The sequence below is a fragment of the Lepisma saccharinum genome, chromosome 27, assembly GCF_977018435.1.
Source record: "Lepisma saccharinum chromosome 27, izLepSacc3.1, whole genome shotgun sequence".
NCBI classification, from domain to species: Eukaryota; Metazoa; Arthropoda; class Insecta; order Zygentoma; family Lepismatidae; genus Lepisma; species Lepisma saccharinum.
Genome location: NC_139255.1, coordinates 43,772,031 through 43,790,010, shown reverse-complemented (window position 1 = coordinate 43,790,010; position 17,980 = coordinate 43,772,031). Strand labels below are relative to the sequence as shown.

Here is a 17,980-nt window from a genome sequence, read left to right as displayed (position 1 = left end):
GTCATGCCCATTATAAATCAGTAGAGCCAGAACGGAGTATTACGTCATACCCAGTTAAGAGGTTAAAGTGAAAATGACATGTAGAATCCGAGATTTCCAGAGCTTCGGGAAATTTTGAACATTTCCAGTCCTAAAAATTGCAAATTTTTCCCATCCTGAATGTCGGGATTTAAAAAAATTCCCGACCCAAAAAATTCTGTCCCGCACACCCATATTATTCATTAAGGCAAGAATTTACAATATCGGACCCTTCTCTAATTTCTATGCTACATCTTATACTCACGAAATAATTAGTTGTGATGATTTATCTCAAGTTAACATGTTGGGGTGAGGTAAAAAAATTGTTCATTAACGTGTAGAAGTTGTAAAATAAGCTTTTCAATTCTCGCAATGATTCTCCGTATACAAGTATGGTAGCCATATTTGTTGATATGAATAATTGACATTCGCAATTAGTTACGATGTCTACAGCGTTGCCACACTGTTGATTTCATACTTGGAGAGCATGGATCGTGTAAGAATGGCGGAAGAGAACAGTAAAAAAGTTGTTAATGTTGTACAGATTGTTAGGTGGTGTGTGCAGGAGGATGGCCGTGGGCTAATTAATAAACTTATGGATTTTGGTATTTTGCCCAAAGAAGGTGCTTACATGTGACAGTGACAATCATGATGTAGAACATGTGGAATGTGGACTGATTTGATTACAGGTAAGTTTGGCAACAGTGCATTGATCGTAAAATTGCAGGATATGAAAATGGCATCTTCGATGATGAACATTTGCCATTAAAAGTGCTACGAAAATAAGATTTTTTATCAGTTCGTAATCACAATTAGTGCAAAACCATTCACGGATAGCCCCACTGACCTTTCTCGGTAAGGTTAGGTTAAGTTAGGTTAAGCAAGGCAAACATAGTTAAAATTTGGAGTCGAAAAACCATGCATGGGTAGCCCCATGAACCATTCAGGTAAGGTTAGGTTAGGTTAGGATAGGCAAACATAGTTAAAATTTGGGGTCGTAATAATATCAGGAATGTATATTTCGTTTTTTAAGTATTGGAAACACAAAATCTTCCGGTAAATAATGAGCAGTCGTGCCAATCGCGGACCACTCAACTTTACTTATTTTGCAAATTTCTACACATGACCCCTAAATTTTAACCTCAAAAAGTGAGTATGCGAAATATTACAAAAATCAGGGGGGGGGTCCCGTATTGTAAATTCGCTCTTCATTAATTGTGGAAGCACCGAGCAGAAAGATTTGGTAAGTAAATGTGTATATTTTATCTTCTGTTTTGCATGCTCATGGGGTGTTTTTTTTAGTGTCTTTACTTGGCGTAGGGACATTTAGTCAGTTGTAGGGAGATCTTGACTACGTCTGTAGTGGCATTGCCGAAAAATTGTTAGCAACACTGTCGGCTACCAGACGAAGTGAGTGTACGCTCATGTTCACTTCTGTTTGCGTTGTTGTTTATACGGTGTTATTGAGTTGGTGTGCTATTTAGTGCTAGTGCTTTATTGTGTGTTAATTGTTATTCAATCATTAGTTATGCCGCTAAACAAATATAGTCTTGAACAAAGAGTTTTTATGTACAATAATTACGTGAAAACGCACTTTTGCAGAAAAGTGGTCAGGCAATTACAAGAGACAGGATCTCTTGAACCTAAGAAACGTATTGTATTGCTGTTGAAGGAGGTCATTTTTAACATCTCTTATAACACAGGAGATTAGTGAACATCATTATTATTACTTTTAAATATCATTTTACGCTTTCGGTTTGCTTTATGTACCGGGATTCTTTCTTCCCTTTCTGTCAACTGAGGATACAGTAACAATGTCTAATCTAAGATTAGATGTCAGAAATAAGATGCCAGAAATATTTGTATTTGGGAGGACACCTTTTCCAGCATCCCTGCGACAAGGTATGTGCTTATTTCAATTGTAATTGTGAAAAGTGGAAATATTACAAAACAAGCGGTTTCCGTTACAGACTTCCTGTAACGCAATTTGCCGGGAACTGCTGCATGACTGAGCCGCCGAGCGGGCGACGCTCTCGCAGTGAACGACTGAAATAACCTCCCTGTATTATTTGTTACAATCTTAGTCCCAACTTAATTACATGGAAAATTAAACATTAATTGGAAAGCTTACCTGTCAATATTTAAAATCAGCAAAGAGGGGTTGATACTCAACACATACGCACACGTCGGAAGAAGAAATAGGCTCCAGATACCTTGGACAATGAAGAAACTAGGAGTTAATTTTACCAATCTGATACATGGAACTCCCAAATCTTCTTTCATACACAAATGCACATCAAGAAAAACCTGTAAAGCAGAACCAACGATGGATGATCACCCGTTAAGCCAGAACTTACGTCCAATTCTGTCTCCGTTTCTGGGAGACCCAGCAGTCCTCCCTCAGCATCTTCTGATGTCTTTTCCAACTCTTCGATAATGGGTCGTGGTGCAGTCTGCGGACGTTCTCTTATAATGTATCTCCTCGTCGAGGCACCGAAATGAAAAATGCTGTCAATGGGCAGCTGGGTTGGTTTGTTTGACTCTAGCCTTAAGTGCCCGATGAAGGTACCGTGAGCTGTACGAAGAGAAAATACGAGCTATTATCTCTGCAAATACAAATTACTCAATATCTATTATAGGTGTTCTCCATTGTTATGGCGGGTGCTCTATATGCTGGCAAGGGAAGTGGGGAGCGGGGAATATGCAACAGAACAACCACACAACAGAGGTGGCACCGAGAGTTATGACCTTGAGGGGAGGAATTACTACGTACACCCATTCTACAAGCTGCTGCATTTCTTATCGCACTGGATCGGTCACTTCCCCCTCTCCCCTTGCCAGTATATAGAGCACCCGCCATAAGACTACAAAAGAACATTACTTAACCAACTTGGAAAATTTCATTACCATCTCATAATCTGGTTCTTTGACAAAGAAAAAGTTCCATATCCATTTATTCCAACATTTATGCACCCCAATTGTATTATTAAACAAAATAATACAGTAAATGTTATTATTAAAGTGGTGTTTAGTCATGTGGCAACATTTTGGTATAGTTTCCTACAACTACTTGAAGCTTACAGTTCCAGTGTCAACACAAGAATAACAAAAACCTTTAATATTAACATTTACTGTATTATTGTTGTAATATCCAACAGTGGTTGTGCGAACTTTGCAACGTGTTGTTAAAGGATTGAAACTAAAAATATATTTAATAACATATAATTCTCTTCCTGGAAATACAATTACATCATGTGATAAAAAACATGCATTAATAATAACAATAATCAAAGCAATTAATGCATATGTAAAGATCAGAAGCCATAACTAGGGTAAAACTGGTACAAAAAATCCAAACAAAGGTGCTACTGATATCACTTTCATCGCATTGATACAACATGAGAATTTTCAAGTTTTTATTGATAAACAAAGAATGTCTCAGACAAAAGTGTGTTACAAACACCAATTTAAAATTTAAAACTCTTTCATGATTGGGAAAAGAGAGACGCGGTAGTATATAAATACGGAGAAACTAGTACTCACTTTTATCCGCGAAGCTGTTTTTTCTTCTTTTTCGATTAATTTCAGTGGCCACTGCCACCATCCTCGTTGGAACTTGCTGCGCTGTTGCTTGGCGTGCGTCTTTTGTTCACGAACAACAGCGCAGCAAGTTCCAACGAGGATGGTGGCAGTGGCCACTGAAATTAATCGAAAAAGAAGAAAAAACAGCTTCGCGGATAAAAGTGAGTACTAGTTTCTCCGTATTTAAAACTCTTCATGTTTTTTTTTTAATGGTTCATTATACTGCATGCTCAAAAGCTAATCAGGACTGGACCAAGAGCAAGATCTAAATCAATACCATGCATCTCCACCACAGATCAAACCTAAACCACTTGAATACAACCACGTTACCACTACACCAAGGAACTGCAAATACAGAGTTGTTGAACAACTAAGACCAGATCCGACATGACACGATGTGATGCAACACGACACGATGACTCATTTTGTTTGTTAGCTAAAATATATAGATTTCATCCATATACGAGGGGAGACCTAAAAGAAACTGGAATTTTGTAATTAAAAATTGTGTATTTAGTTTTAGTTGTTAGAAATTTAATCTCCTTCAAAGTACTGTTCATTTGATGCAATACACCAGTCTAAACGTGTTTTCCACTTTTCAAAGCAGTCCTGGAACTATTTCAAAGTGATGCCTTTTAATGTCTCAGTCATTTTTTTTCTTCATTTCTTACACACCCACAAAATGTTTTCCTTTGAAGACTTTTTCATTCGAGTGAATGAAGTTGCACGGAGCAAGATTGGGTGAATATGGTGGTGGGTGGATGCTATGCTGTTTTTGGTTAAAAATTGTTTCACACTCAAGGCTTTGTGTGTTGGCGCGTTGTCATGCCATTTTGCCACAATTAGGGGCGTTTTTGTCTCACCGCATCACACAAACGTGGTTAACAGCATAAACGTTAGGAATTCATTCTGAGAGAGCAATGCTCTTTGCATCAAAAAAATAAATCAGGATCGTCTTGACACCGGTCTTATGTGTCTTAGGAATATCACTCACGTAAGTAGTTAAATTAATCAATACTATTGGTACAATACTATTGTAAACTTAGGATTGTGAAGTATCAACATTTCAGTGCAGCAAGAATCTCCGAAGTTTTAAATCCTTGCTCATAGGCGCACCACTATGTTTGTGCTCCAACAGCTAAGACAGTACTGAGTTATTTAAATGTGCTTTTTTATTTAAACCGTCTTGAATGGAGTTACACTACTTGTGCTCTGAACCTCTCAAATATATTTAATGAAAAAGAAATGCAAAAAAAAGTCATGTTCATTTTTCACGTTTATGAAAGGTGTGATGTTTCTTTTCCTATCATGTTTTTGTCATGAAATGAACTGCAAAAAACAAAACAAGCTCTTTAAACAAAACATTTAGAGTTTGTTTACCGACACAACACTTTCTGAAGTCTGAATTATCCTGCAAATTAAGGAAAAGAATGGAAAATTGATTAAACTTGCTGTAAAAATTTTAGAAGCAAAAATTGACACCTTTACAGAGGAATAAACTTAATACTCCAATAACTACATAAATGTACTACAAAAGAAAAGCTTATTTTGTGTAAAAATTATAATTATTTTATCAAATTTAGGATCATAGTCACCATTTTATGTACCGCTTTTGTACCAAAATACCACAAATATGTGGCCCCAGTGAAAAAATATAAGCAACACTTGTCACTTACCTTTCACTCGAACTGTGTGTGTCATCTTACCTTGGTCTGTTGGTTACTTTTTTTACAGACCAGAGAGGCCCACGTCGCTTGTCGCTTCAGTCTGAAACTTGTTTCACACTGCAATACATCATTACATACTTAAATAACACATGTTTATGAAAAGAATTTAAACTTACTGCTCCCCAAATCCACCAGAAATGCTCTGTTGAGAAGCTTGTGATACACGAGCGCAGAATGCACCCTCGAGCATGACGCATGATCTATGCAGAAGTCGTTCATTTGAGGGTTCCTTCCAAACAAATAACATTTCTTCTCATCTATCATCAGTTTCTGGTATAAGAAAAAGAAAACATATGTTTACATGTAAATGTAGGTATATCTATAAATATACATGGCTGTTGTATCCAAGACGAGCATTGATTTCATTTGCTGAAAATGCTAATTAGATATTTGGCTTCGAAGTATTCGATTTGCCCTATTAAAAAAACCTTATGTACGAGGTGTTGCAATTTTAATTCCCAGAATGGCCACTGCGTGTTGCTGGGATGTCGAGTCAGGCAAATCCATGCACCCAAGCATGTTTGAGGTCCAACTTGTATTTACATAAGCCACACACAAAATGAGTTATTTGTTCACCCGCAGGAGAGGAAGTGGTATGTGTCTGCGGTACACTGTTGGTACAAAAATATTTCTAAAAACGTGGCTTAAATATTGACACACAAACAATAGTGTATTCTGGAAAATTGGACATGGTTTACTGCAAAAAGTTCGTATTTATTATACACACTGGTATGCAAGTGAAACAAAACCAAAATTCAGAGAACTACGCAATTTTCCAGTACTTTTCAAAAAATCTTTTTTTCACCTATATTTCTATGCAGCAAGGCAAATTTCCTTTCATGTAGCAACATTGCCTCTGCAAAGCACGGTTTGGAAAGTAGGAAGGAATGAGCAGTTTTATCCTGCCCACACCGTTTGCAGCAGTGGAACTGATCCCACAGGCCGGTGTTTTAAAATAGCCACTCGCTTTGGCTGCCTTGCCCTCCCTGTATACAAGTGGGGTGGAAACCAGGTTGTCAGAAGGGTGCAATGGAGAGCAATCACTGGTGTACATAAACCAGTCTTGAAATTCTCAAAATAATTGATCTATTTTCTGGTTTAGAAGTTGGCTTTAATAGTTTGCATAATATATAACGAACAATTACTCATATACTAAAGTTAAATGTATATAAATATACGAAAAAAGTTGGTTTACCAGCGGAAAACATGTTAACATGAAGATTACAGCACTGCAGACATACGACCGTAAACAACATTGGCTTCACATTTCATCTGTTTCTTGACAAACAGCACATTGATCGATTGATTGAATTACATTATTTTATGTCACTTTTCTGCCACTTTGGAACAATGAGGATGAGTGATGATGTGATGTTCACAAAGGACACCCATGCTCAGGTCTGGGATCCCAACGCGGGGACCTCTGCCATAGGTATATCAGCATGTTATGATGCCAGACACGTTTTCCTGGATCATTACCGGTGATGAAACATGGTGTTTCTACCATGACCAGAGCATACAGTGGAAAACACAGAATTCACCTCGACCGAAAAGAGTCTTGCTAACAAGTCAATACCATACTTGTGTGTACCTTCGACCAAAAATTGATAGTTCACTGTGAATTGATTGCATTAGTAGAAACAGTGAATAACATCATTTTGGAAGTGCTAACACGGTTACCAGAATCTGTTTGGAGTAAAACACCTGAACTCTGGCCTGACAAGTGGATTTTCCAGCATGGCAATGTCCCTGCACATGTTGCGTTACGGTTTTGTGAGATCCTGGCTAAGAAATCCATTACAAAAATAGACCATCCACCCTATTCACTGGACTCTTTCCAAATTTTTTTAAAAAAAAGTCCTGAATAGTCAAAGATTTGCAAACATTCCCACCATCCAATGCAACATTACTGTGATATATTATGGAAAACTGATTTCAAGACTGTTTCTGTCAGTGAACTAGCAGCAGCCACTAGTGTACATGTAAGCAAATTTTGCTTTCACACGACCATTCCGAGAATTAAATTGTTACACCTCATACTTATATATGTTCACAGAAGAAGGAAATGTGAAAATGATGACATGTATACAAACCTAACATACAATATGTTTGCAAGCATATACATATGGTCCATTACATGTACCACCTTCATAAGTAATGTTTAACTGTTCATTTCCCATGAGTATGTACTGCATTGTAACTTATGTGAGTAAACAGAAACACTGAAAATTGAAAGAGGTATTGTTTCAAAATACAAATAAATATTGATCATCATCATATATGTATATATACAGGGCTTGGACAAAATAATATGAACACCCACCTAATATGGTGTGGGATCACCTTTGGCTTTGAGAACAGCCTCGATCCTCCTGGGAATGGATGCATACAAATCCTGGATGGTAGTCAGTGGGATGCTATACCATTCCTCACCAAGAAACTGCTCCAATTCCTTGAGATTGGTTGGCGGAGGGAAACGGGGCCCGTACTCTGGTTTCCAATACTGACCACAATAGCTCAATAATATAATCAAATCAGGCTACTGTGCAGGCCATGGAAGACAGTGGACAGTGCCAGTGGTATGAATGGGGGCATTATCATCCTGGAAGATGGTATCGCCTGCTGGGAACAATGAACATGGTCACCTAAAATTCTTTTACATGCCTTGGCAGTTACCCTTCCTTTCAGTGTGACAATAGGACCCAGTGAATGCCATGAAATGACCACCCACACCATTATACTACCGCCCCTATGCTTCGCTGTTGGCACCAGACAGTCTGGATTGTATGATTCGGCCGGAGTTCGCCATACGTAAACACGTCCACTGGTGGGGAATTGTGTGAAGGTTGATTCATCAGACCACATGACATGTTTCCATTGATCGGTAGTCTAGGTTTTGTGCTCCTGACACAAATGACGTCTACGTTTGGCATTGTCCTCCATTACAAGAGGTTTGGCAATAGCGGCTTTGCCATGGATATTCTGTTTATGCAGTTCTCAGTGCACTGTTTTCGTTGACACTGCATTCTAGACATGCATATTCAGCCCAGCAGTCACTTTGGTTGCAGTGGTCTGAGGACTGAGAGCCAACAATCCTCCTTAATGTCCTCCTGTCTCTCTGTCAGTTTCGTCTTTCTGCCACTATTCTGTTTAGCAGACGTCGTTTTCCCCAGCACTTTGTATGCTGTCATGATGGTAGATACAGTAGCTCGTGATACCCCTACTAACTTTGGGACCGTTGTTACGGATGCACCAACAATTTGGCCTCGTTGGAAGTATTTAAGGTCAGACATAATGGTAGCGCAACACAACACGAAGCTGTTCACAGGCTTACTGGTGGCTTATACCTCTAGCAGAGGGATCATAGGGCATGGAGAAAACAATTACGTTCCGTGCGTGTCAGTGCAGTCACCACACAATTCCGAAAATGGGGCTCATCTAATCGGGTGTTCATATTATTTTGTCCAATCTCTGTACATACAAGGGTCGTTCAAGGTTGACCGGGACTTTTATTTCTGCAGAGGAAATAGGTAGCAGAAGAATCACCAAACTATGTCAGTTTTTCAAAGTATTCTCCGTGCGCGCCGAGGCACCGTTGCCATCGTTCTGGCAGCTCCCGAATTCCTTTGGCGTAGAAAGAACTTGGTTGTTGTCGTAGCCACTGGAGCACATCGCTCCGCAGTGCTTCATCTGTCGTGAATTTCTTCCCTCCCAGATGGTCTTTAAGGAGTGCAAACAAATGATAATCGCTGGGGGCTAAATCCAGACTGTAGGGGGGATGGGGCAGAACTTCCCAGCGCATGTCGGCCAGAGTTGTTGTTGTCACATTGGCTGTGTGAGGGTGGGCATTGTCATGGAGAAGAATGACATTTCCAGACAACATCCCAGGTCTTTTCTTGCGAATGGACTTTCGTACAGCACCACTCAACATTGTGGAGTAATACTGGGCATTAATCGTGCTCCCTTTGTCCAGAAAATCCACATGGATAACGCCCTTCTTGTCCCAGAAGACACTTGCCATGATCTTTCCAGCGGACGGCTGCGTTTTGCTTTTCTTGGGGCGCGGGGAACCTTTATGCCGCCACTCCATGCTGCGTCTTTTGGTCTCTGGGGTTGAATTGTGCAACCATGTTTCATCACACGTGATGATGGATTGCAACAATTCATCACCTTCTGCTCGAAACCGATTCAGAAGCTGTTCACAGACTGTCCTGCGTGTCCACTTCTGATCGAATGTCAGCTGGTGGGGAACCCACCTTGCACAGATTTTGCGGAAGCGTAAGTGGTCGTGAATGATTGTCTCAACACTCCCGACACTGATATTCACCTCGGCAGCAATATCCCGCACTGTTACTCGCCGGTTCTCAAGAATAATTTGCTCAACACGTGCGATATTCACTGGTGTGACTGCAGTCAGGCGAATGTGTCCATGCGCTTCATTTGTCACCAGCTCCCATCCTTCGCGAAACTGCTCACACCACTCGTACAGTCTTGTCCGCGACATCGTTTGTTCACCATACTGTGCTTGCAATCGTCTGAAAATCTCAGCTGGTTTCACTTTCTCCTTCACGAGAAATTTGATTACACACCGCTGCTCCACAGCCACAGACACACTGCTTGCCGCCATGTTCGCTGCAACTGCTGCGCATGTGCGAAATACGTCATGCCGGGCGCTAGTTACTCGCGAAGGAATACATTACGTCACCCGCACGTTTCATCATGATCCGGCTATTCGTCGATTTTTTACGTACGAAAATCCCGGTCAACCTTGAACGACCCTTGTACATATTGTTGATAATATAAGTGAAAAATTTGTATCATACACATTTGTTGCGTGGGATATATCAGCATAGCAACTAGCTACTACATAAAAACAAAATGTGATGGATTTGAAGTGGCTTCAAATCAAGTGGGTTTGCACCCCTGTGCAGAATTCTGTGAACAAAATATTATGTGGTATACATTGTATACCACCATTGGCAGCAAGGTGAACTGATTTAAATCACTTTAAATAAATAATTTATATAATAATGTATATAAGGATTTTGTAGATATCAGAACCACTTTTGGTGAAAGTACATTAATCTTGTAATCATTTAATGGTGTTTATTAGGCTCTATGATAGGAAAATAAAGGAAATAAAATATACTGATGGTTTGAAGCTCATACGAAACGAAATGTAAACAAATTTCTCTTGATTAAAAATTCAATAATTTTTATAAGCAAAAATAGCAAACATTTTGTGTAGAAAAATATACAAAATACTAATCATGTTAAACCAAAAATAGTGTCATTATCACTAAACTGTAAATGAACATGGTAGCTGATATTTTTCAAACTATCATATAAAAAAAAATCTCCAAAGTTCAGCTACAAAAAATATAAAAATATTTAAGTTACAATTATGGAGTACATCCAGAATGTTTTATTTTCACTGGAAGAAAAGTTACTGAAAATTATTATAGTTTCATTAACACAATCAACAAACATTTCCATTACAGTATCAGATACAGAAAAATGTATATTTACATATATTTTTATTTGGTTTAATAAAACTGTTCAAATATTTAACAGGGACTTTTACTAGAAAAAGTATTTCTATAAAAACATATATTGGTATGTATGGTGCCAAAAAATATACAAGGAACATTAAGCATGTTTTTCAAAAAAAAATTAAAAATAGAAAAATCAACAAAAATTATTTTTTAAATAAAAATCGTGATATTTATCCACCCTGATTGGCAGTAAACATTATGTACCACTATGATGGAAAGAGTTGAATAACATGCATAATACATATACAAGAAAGGTCATAGAGTGTACAATTAAGAGTGCAACAAAATCAAACCAGCTCCAAGTGAAAAGTATGATCATAATGTGCATCAAGGTGAAATTTTCTCTTCAAAAACAATACCTGAAATGCATCATGTTTCACGGGAACACAAGGTCATTACATGTTGTACTTTAAAAGTTTACTTTGTTGTATTGTCACAGTAGTGGAGAGAAATGGATCACAAACCCAAATTAGACTGAATGAAAAATGCTGGACATACCTGAATTAGTTTATCACCTTTCAACACGTCTAAATGAAGTCCAACAGGAGGTTTCCCAGCCCTGCAAAAACAATGTGTACTATGCAATCACATATGGTATAGGAATGCAAACAATTCATACAGTATTTTCAAAACAGAACAATAAAATTAATGTAGCAAATATTTGAGGCTTAGCGCTTATAAAAACATTGCACATCACCAGTAAAACTCATTCCTTTTTGTTTTAAAAAAATCTATCGAGTTCTCAAAGTACTATCATATTTTATAGGCATTATTCAGATATTTTTCAGTAAATGTCAGAAGTTGGTGCTAAAAGTTTCGCAGAGTGCCACTTCTGAATGAGAAATTATAATAATTAAATGTCTGAAGCCATGTTAATCTGTCATTTGTGACCAATATTGATCATGTGCAGCATTAGATGGATTTCGGATTGGTGATTTCTAAAGCCCTTGATTATATATGTAATTACATATTCTATTCCTTGAACAGGAAAATGTGAACAAATTATATAGCCTAACTGACACGATTTTGCATAAGTTTTATGTTCCATATTTTTACATATTTGCCAGGAAATTACATATTTGCTAATTTATTTTACATAAAACAGCATATTTCGGTATTTTTACCCTATCTTTATCCATTTTCCTTAATTTTCGATCTCTGAAATATGATGAAGAAAATTTGTAGCTCATGTGATGTCATATTTTCTAATCAATGAGATGCTTAGTGCTTACGGTCACCTAAAATTGGCTCGAAAGACAGGATGAAGCCCCCCACCCCAAAAAAAAATATGGCAACTGTCATTTATCGAAAGATGCTGGAGTTTCTCCTTCCCTCCCCACCCCCCATTTTCAGGTTATACATTTTCATTTCCCTTTTAGGTTTAGGCAAAGCACCTATAAACTTGGCATCGGTGTACAACAAAGCTACTTTCCTGTACGTAGCGAGTTACACAATATGTTCCCTTGTACAAAAAGTACAAAAGTAGCTATGTATTTTCATTTGATTGTAAAAAGATGCATCTACAGACAGAACAATTTGTTTCGAAAGTTACAAAGACCTCTCTTACATATTTACATATTATACAATAATTTGCGATGTCAAAAGTAATTAATAATTGACAATGTTTTTTTTTTTTTAATATGTGCCTTTTTGAGTTTATAAATTTCATAGTACAAATTTTAATTTGAACAACTTAAGTCCATAAAATTATGTTGAATATGTTCAAATAAAATAAATATCCAGCAGAATTCTTGAAATTGCTTGCTTAATATTACATAGTCTTTGATACTACATATTTAGCTACATACCCTTTGATAATACATATTTAGATAAATATTTTATCAATCATTGTTACATACTTATGTACATATATTTTGTCCTTTGATATTACATAAAAATCCAGGGTCTAGTGATTACATGGAAAGCGCCATTTTAGGGGCATATCTCCTTAAGTGGCAACACTAGCAGGTCGAAATTTTATCAAGACACAAGCAACATGTACCTAAATATTGGCCATACATTTAAATGAAAAATCATAATCATACGTCGAAATTTGACTTAAAATTTTCAGGAATTCTGTTGATGCATCGAAGTTTCTTGCTTGAAATGGCAAGAGTGAGTCAATTGTCGTAGAGACTGTAAATTCATATTAATCCCTAGGACTACTTTCTTAAAATCAGTTTCGACATTAAAATTTCGGATTAAATCATTAAACTAATCGAATCAACTATTATCAAGATTTAAACTTATTTTGGGAAATTTATTCTAATTGCAATACTTTTCCTTCTTTCACTGCCGTCACTGTATTGTTTAAGAATTGGGGGCAGGGTGTGAAATTATTGAAAACTGGTGGGGGGAGAAAGTTCATCTACAAACCTCCTCCCCCCAAACATACACTATGTTGCCATTCGTCACCAGACACCGCTCAAAAAGTGCTTGGGATCCTCTACACGTCATACAACCTATAAAAGGCGTTGCCGGTTGAGAATACACTCATACCAGCTACAGCAGTCAATATGGACAGACGACGCGAACTGAGTGAGGCGGAAAGAGGGATGATCATTGGAGGCCACAGGTTTGGGCATTCGACCCGTGACATTTCCAAGAAATTTCAGATACCCCGGTCATGACATGCCGACCCAGACCCAGTAAACCGAAAATATTAACAGATCGTGACCGTCGATGCTTGAAACGTGTGGTGAAGTCAAACCGGAAGTCGTCGTTACAGATGGTGGCACAGGAGTTTCGATCGGCTTCCAATAGTGCTGCAAATGATCGTACTGTCCGCCGGGAGATCGTCGCACTTGGTTTTCATAGTTGTGCAGAAGTTCACAAGCCGCATATCACAGCCTGCAATGTGACCCGTTAGTTACAGTGGTGCAAGGAACGCCACCATTGGACTCTCGAACAATGGAAATTCATCCTATGGAATGATGAATTGAGCTACCAGATGGACGTGTGTGGGTGTGGCAGCCCAAAGTCCAGATATCAACCCCATTGAACACCTTTGGGAAGAATTGGAGCGCCGCTTGAGAGCCAGGTCATACCGACCAAAAAACACCACTGAGCTGTTTGCCGCTTTGCAGGAGGAATGGGGAAACATTCCCGTCGACACATATCGCAAATTAGTGGAAAGTCTTCCTCAAAGAGTTGCGAACGTCATTGCGGCGAAAGGTGGCCCTACACGATACGGATGTGGTGCTGCAACCGGATTAACATACTGATATGGGGTGTCCGGTGACGAATGGCAACACATTGTATGTGTAAATTATATGATACATATTTGTAATGTTATTAAAAGTAAAAATAAATTACTCAATTAAAAATATATTATTATTATTACTATTATTAATTATACATAAAAGAAATTAATTTGTTACTTTTATACATATCAGATATTGCAAAGCAGCTAATTAATTCTTTAACTGGTTAAAGATGTTAATAAATTATGAAATTGTTCAAGTGGTTTTATTATGTGTAAGTTTTTGCTTTATGTTAATATAAATCAATTAGATTTTATAGCTATTATTGTTTTGCATTTTTGTTTTACCTTTATTGTGCGTATTGTAGATTTGTTAATGATAGCTTGAGAGAGAGCATTCTATGCTCACAACTACACTAATTTATGTATGTTTTTGATATTATTCTTAGTAAAGTATATTTCAAATTAAAAATCATTGCTTATCTTTTGTTTGTTACAACAAAAACTCTCCCCCCTGGAAATTTTTTAGGCCAGGATTGTTGGTGGGGGAGTAATCCCCCCAGGATTTCGCACCCTGATTGGGGGTGAAACTTTAGTGAATTGTAGTTACATGATAGAATCACCATTTCAATTGGTGGCAGTTAGAGGGCCAAGTGGGATATACCTGATTTCCAAAATTTCTAGGCCGAATCCATCTCCAGACAGGCAGTGAAAATGAAAATGGGGAAATCATAGTGTCCGATTTTTCTGAAATATTAATATGTGAAACTGTGAGAGAACCTGAGAAATATTAATTTTTTTTATTTTAATTTTCACTGGAGATATAGCTGTTCAAAGTTGACAGTGCGGCAGCAGTTTTTGATCCATCAAATTTTTCAAATTGCAATATCTTCTCAACAAATAGGGATAAATCTAAGAATCTTTTTTTTTGTTGTTTTGAAGTATGTGTGTTTCTACATATTATAAACAAATAATATCTCCAAAACCAACATTGGGACAGCAACTAAAAAATAAAGTTTCTTTTTTAAAAAATTGTTTATCTCAAAATTCTAAAAATATTACAGGGCATATTTGGAACCATGAAATGTTCTGGATCAATCTGGAACCTTCCAGAATGTAACAAAACCTTCTAGAACTGTATGGAACCTTACCAGATAATTCCAGAATGTAACAGAACCTTCTAGAACTTTCTGGAACCTTCCAGATTGTAACAGAACCTTCTTGACTTTTTCAGATAATTTTGGATGTTTGGCCTAGCATGTACAAGGGAGGACACATGAAAATCACACTTCAGTTGTCAATAGGCAAACAAACACACCAAATTTGTGGTCCACCAGTACTTGAAAGCTTTTGTGCAATACTCACTGTAGGTGATTACATAGGATCCCAATTCATAAGTTTTTGTAACTGCTCTGATGAGAGGAAGAAATGGCTACACAATGGGGACAGAACAGAATTTAATGTGCAGATTACGGTCATGTGCACAAGAAAGTGTGTTACAAAACAAGCAAAAGACCAGACTTTATTGTGGTTGGTGATCTAAGTGATGTGTTTTCTGAGAGGTTTCCTAATGACGGAGTGAATCCAAACCATCACTTGTGCTTCAAATGCTACAATAATTAGGTAATGAAGAATACGAACCACCAACTACTGTTGCAAATGAAGATGGCAGTGACACACCCTTTGTCTTTGAAAATGAAGAGTTCCATCAGCTAAATACAAGGTAACCAAAAAAGTTCTTGCCGTTCTAGAGCAGTGATAAACAAAGAGCAATACAGTGAACGGTACGTACATTTAGGTTTCGAAGTAATCTCCATCAGCATCCAACACCTTTTGCCAGCGTTCCTGCAACTGCACAATACCCTGGTGATAAAACTCGGTGGGCTTGAATGCAAAGAAGTCCGTGAGTGCGTTCCGCAGGTCACCCTAATTTGCAAAGGATCTCCCATGGTGGTGGTTGTCGATGGAATGAAACATGTGGTAATCTGTTGGTGCAAGGTCCGGTGAATATGGTGGATGGCACAGTGTTTGCTGAAGGGTCTCCCGGGTCCTCTTTGCCACATGTGGCTTGGCATTGTCGTGCAGGAACAGCACACTCTTGCGATTCACCAATGCCGGCTCCTTCTGCCGCAATGCACCCTTTGCAACTGCTGAGAGTAGAGGTCAGCAGTGATGATCTGACCAGGTGGAAGGAGCTCGTAATGCACAACGTGCCGACAATTCCACCATACAGAGAGCATAACCTTTCCTGAGGTGGTCTTGAGGTGTGAGGAACAGGGTCATGTGGCGACAACCAATGTCTGGTATGCTTGGGAGTGCCATAGAGGACCCACTTTTCGTCACCAGTGAGCAAGCGATCAAATATGGGTGTGTTCAGGTGCCGAGTGAGCAAGGACAAACAGGCTGTCACTCGTTTCCTTGTTGGCTGCCGACAATGTGTGGTGTACCCACTTGCTTAATTTGTATGACTTCCCTATCCCATGCAGATGCAGTCTGACTTTTTCAGCGGGAACATGGAACCTTTCTGCAAGTTCATCACACGTTAGAGCACTGTCCTCCTCGATGGCTGCTTTCAGGGCCTTGACATGTGGTCGTCCACTGTAAGGTTCATCCGAAAGGCTCACACCTCCCGAACGGAATTTCTGTAGCCAATTCCTGGCAGTTCGTTCGTTCATGGCATTCTTCCCAAATGCCTGGCAAATGCGGCAACTTGATGCGGTAGCTGACAGGCCAACTTTAAACCATACAACAAAAACACGCGAACAAGCTGTTCGATATCTCTATTTCTCTTCGACACTGGACGAGCTATGACTGCTGTGTGTTCGCAACGTGCCTGCATTACTGACAGTCGATAGTCATACTAACTCACAATCACTTGGCACGCACGTGCATCATTTCGTTTCCTCTCTCTGAGTGCATGGATAATGGGACGTCAAAAACGGTAAGAACTTTTTTGGATACCTTGTACAACAGCATCAGCAGTTGGAGTGTCACCGGTTAGAAAGCCCGGTTACCTGAAAGGCAATCCACAATATGTAAGAAGAAAACAAAAAGAGCTTATCACAGCAGTAGATGTGTCAACTGGAAGGGGTCTGTAAAGAATTTTTCAAGCTGAATAGACCTCACCTTTGGCAGAACATAATGTTATTCCAGAATGTGAGTGTTGTGAATTATGGTTAAAAAATATAAATACAGCTGTTGAGTCGTGCACAACTTACAACCAAAAGGTTCAAGTTATGTCTATTGTTCCCAGATCTGTTACTAAACAGCAGATATTAGAACACTTCCCAAATTTTACCAAACATATGATTGACAAATCACGTAGACTGGTGGTGGAGAAAGGAATTTTTGGCATACCAGACCCGTACTTTGGACATACAAGATTTTCGACCTAGAAAACTGGAACATTGGAAAACAATTGGACCAGTGAAAGAAATCCAAAATGTAACTCATTACAGGTAGTGTGTGTGTTTCTTTCAGAAAATTTGCTCCCGGGGTGGTTGGAAACAGTGACATGGGGTTACGTCATCAAACTCACGGAACATCGGGTTCTCGAAGAGGAAGTACATGGAAGCAACGGCAATTGCGATATTTGGTAACACTTTACTATACCTGAGACAGATTTCTTCAAATTTACAGGAGAAAGTACTTATGCAAATCATTTTCTGTAGCGTTGTTGATGTTCGGGAATGTAGTTTTGATCCATTTTAATGCGAATGCATGTGGTTTTCTACGTAAATCTATTTCCGACGCACTATTGCTGCTGCCGCCATTTGCTTTCTGCATGAGAGCACAATGTTCCATGGGTTTGATGACGTAAACACCGTAGTCAGTGTTTCAACCCACGCCGTCTTTTCGCTATAATATGATGTGCCGTTGTCCGTATATGATAAATT

The 17,980-nt window shown here is 38.5% G+C and overlaps 1 protein-coding gene across 2 annotated transcripts in view; it reads right to left on the bottom strand.

Annotated features, from left to right (window-relative positions):
• Positions 1–17,980, bottom strand: part of NiPp1 (nuclear inhibitor of protein phosphatase 1) — a 419,486-nt gene that overhangs the window by 17,065 nt on the left and 384,441 nt on the right. For both annotated transcript variants that reach the window (XM_083113039.1, XM_083113038.1), the window contains exons 2-4: positions 11,381–11,441; positions 5,444–5,597; positions 2,376–2,593 (exon numbers count right to left, since the gene is read on the bottom strand). In XM_083113039.1, the coding sequence (XP_082969165.1) occupies positions 2,376–2,593; positions 5,444–5,591 (366 nt within the window). In that variant the 5' untranslated portion in view covers positions 5,592–5,597; positions 11,381–11,441. The remainder of the gene's footprint in view (positions 1–2,375; positions 2,594–5,443; positions 5,598–11,380; positions 11,442–17,980) is intronic.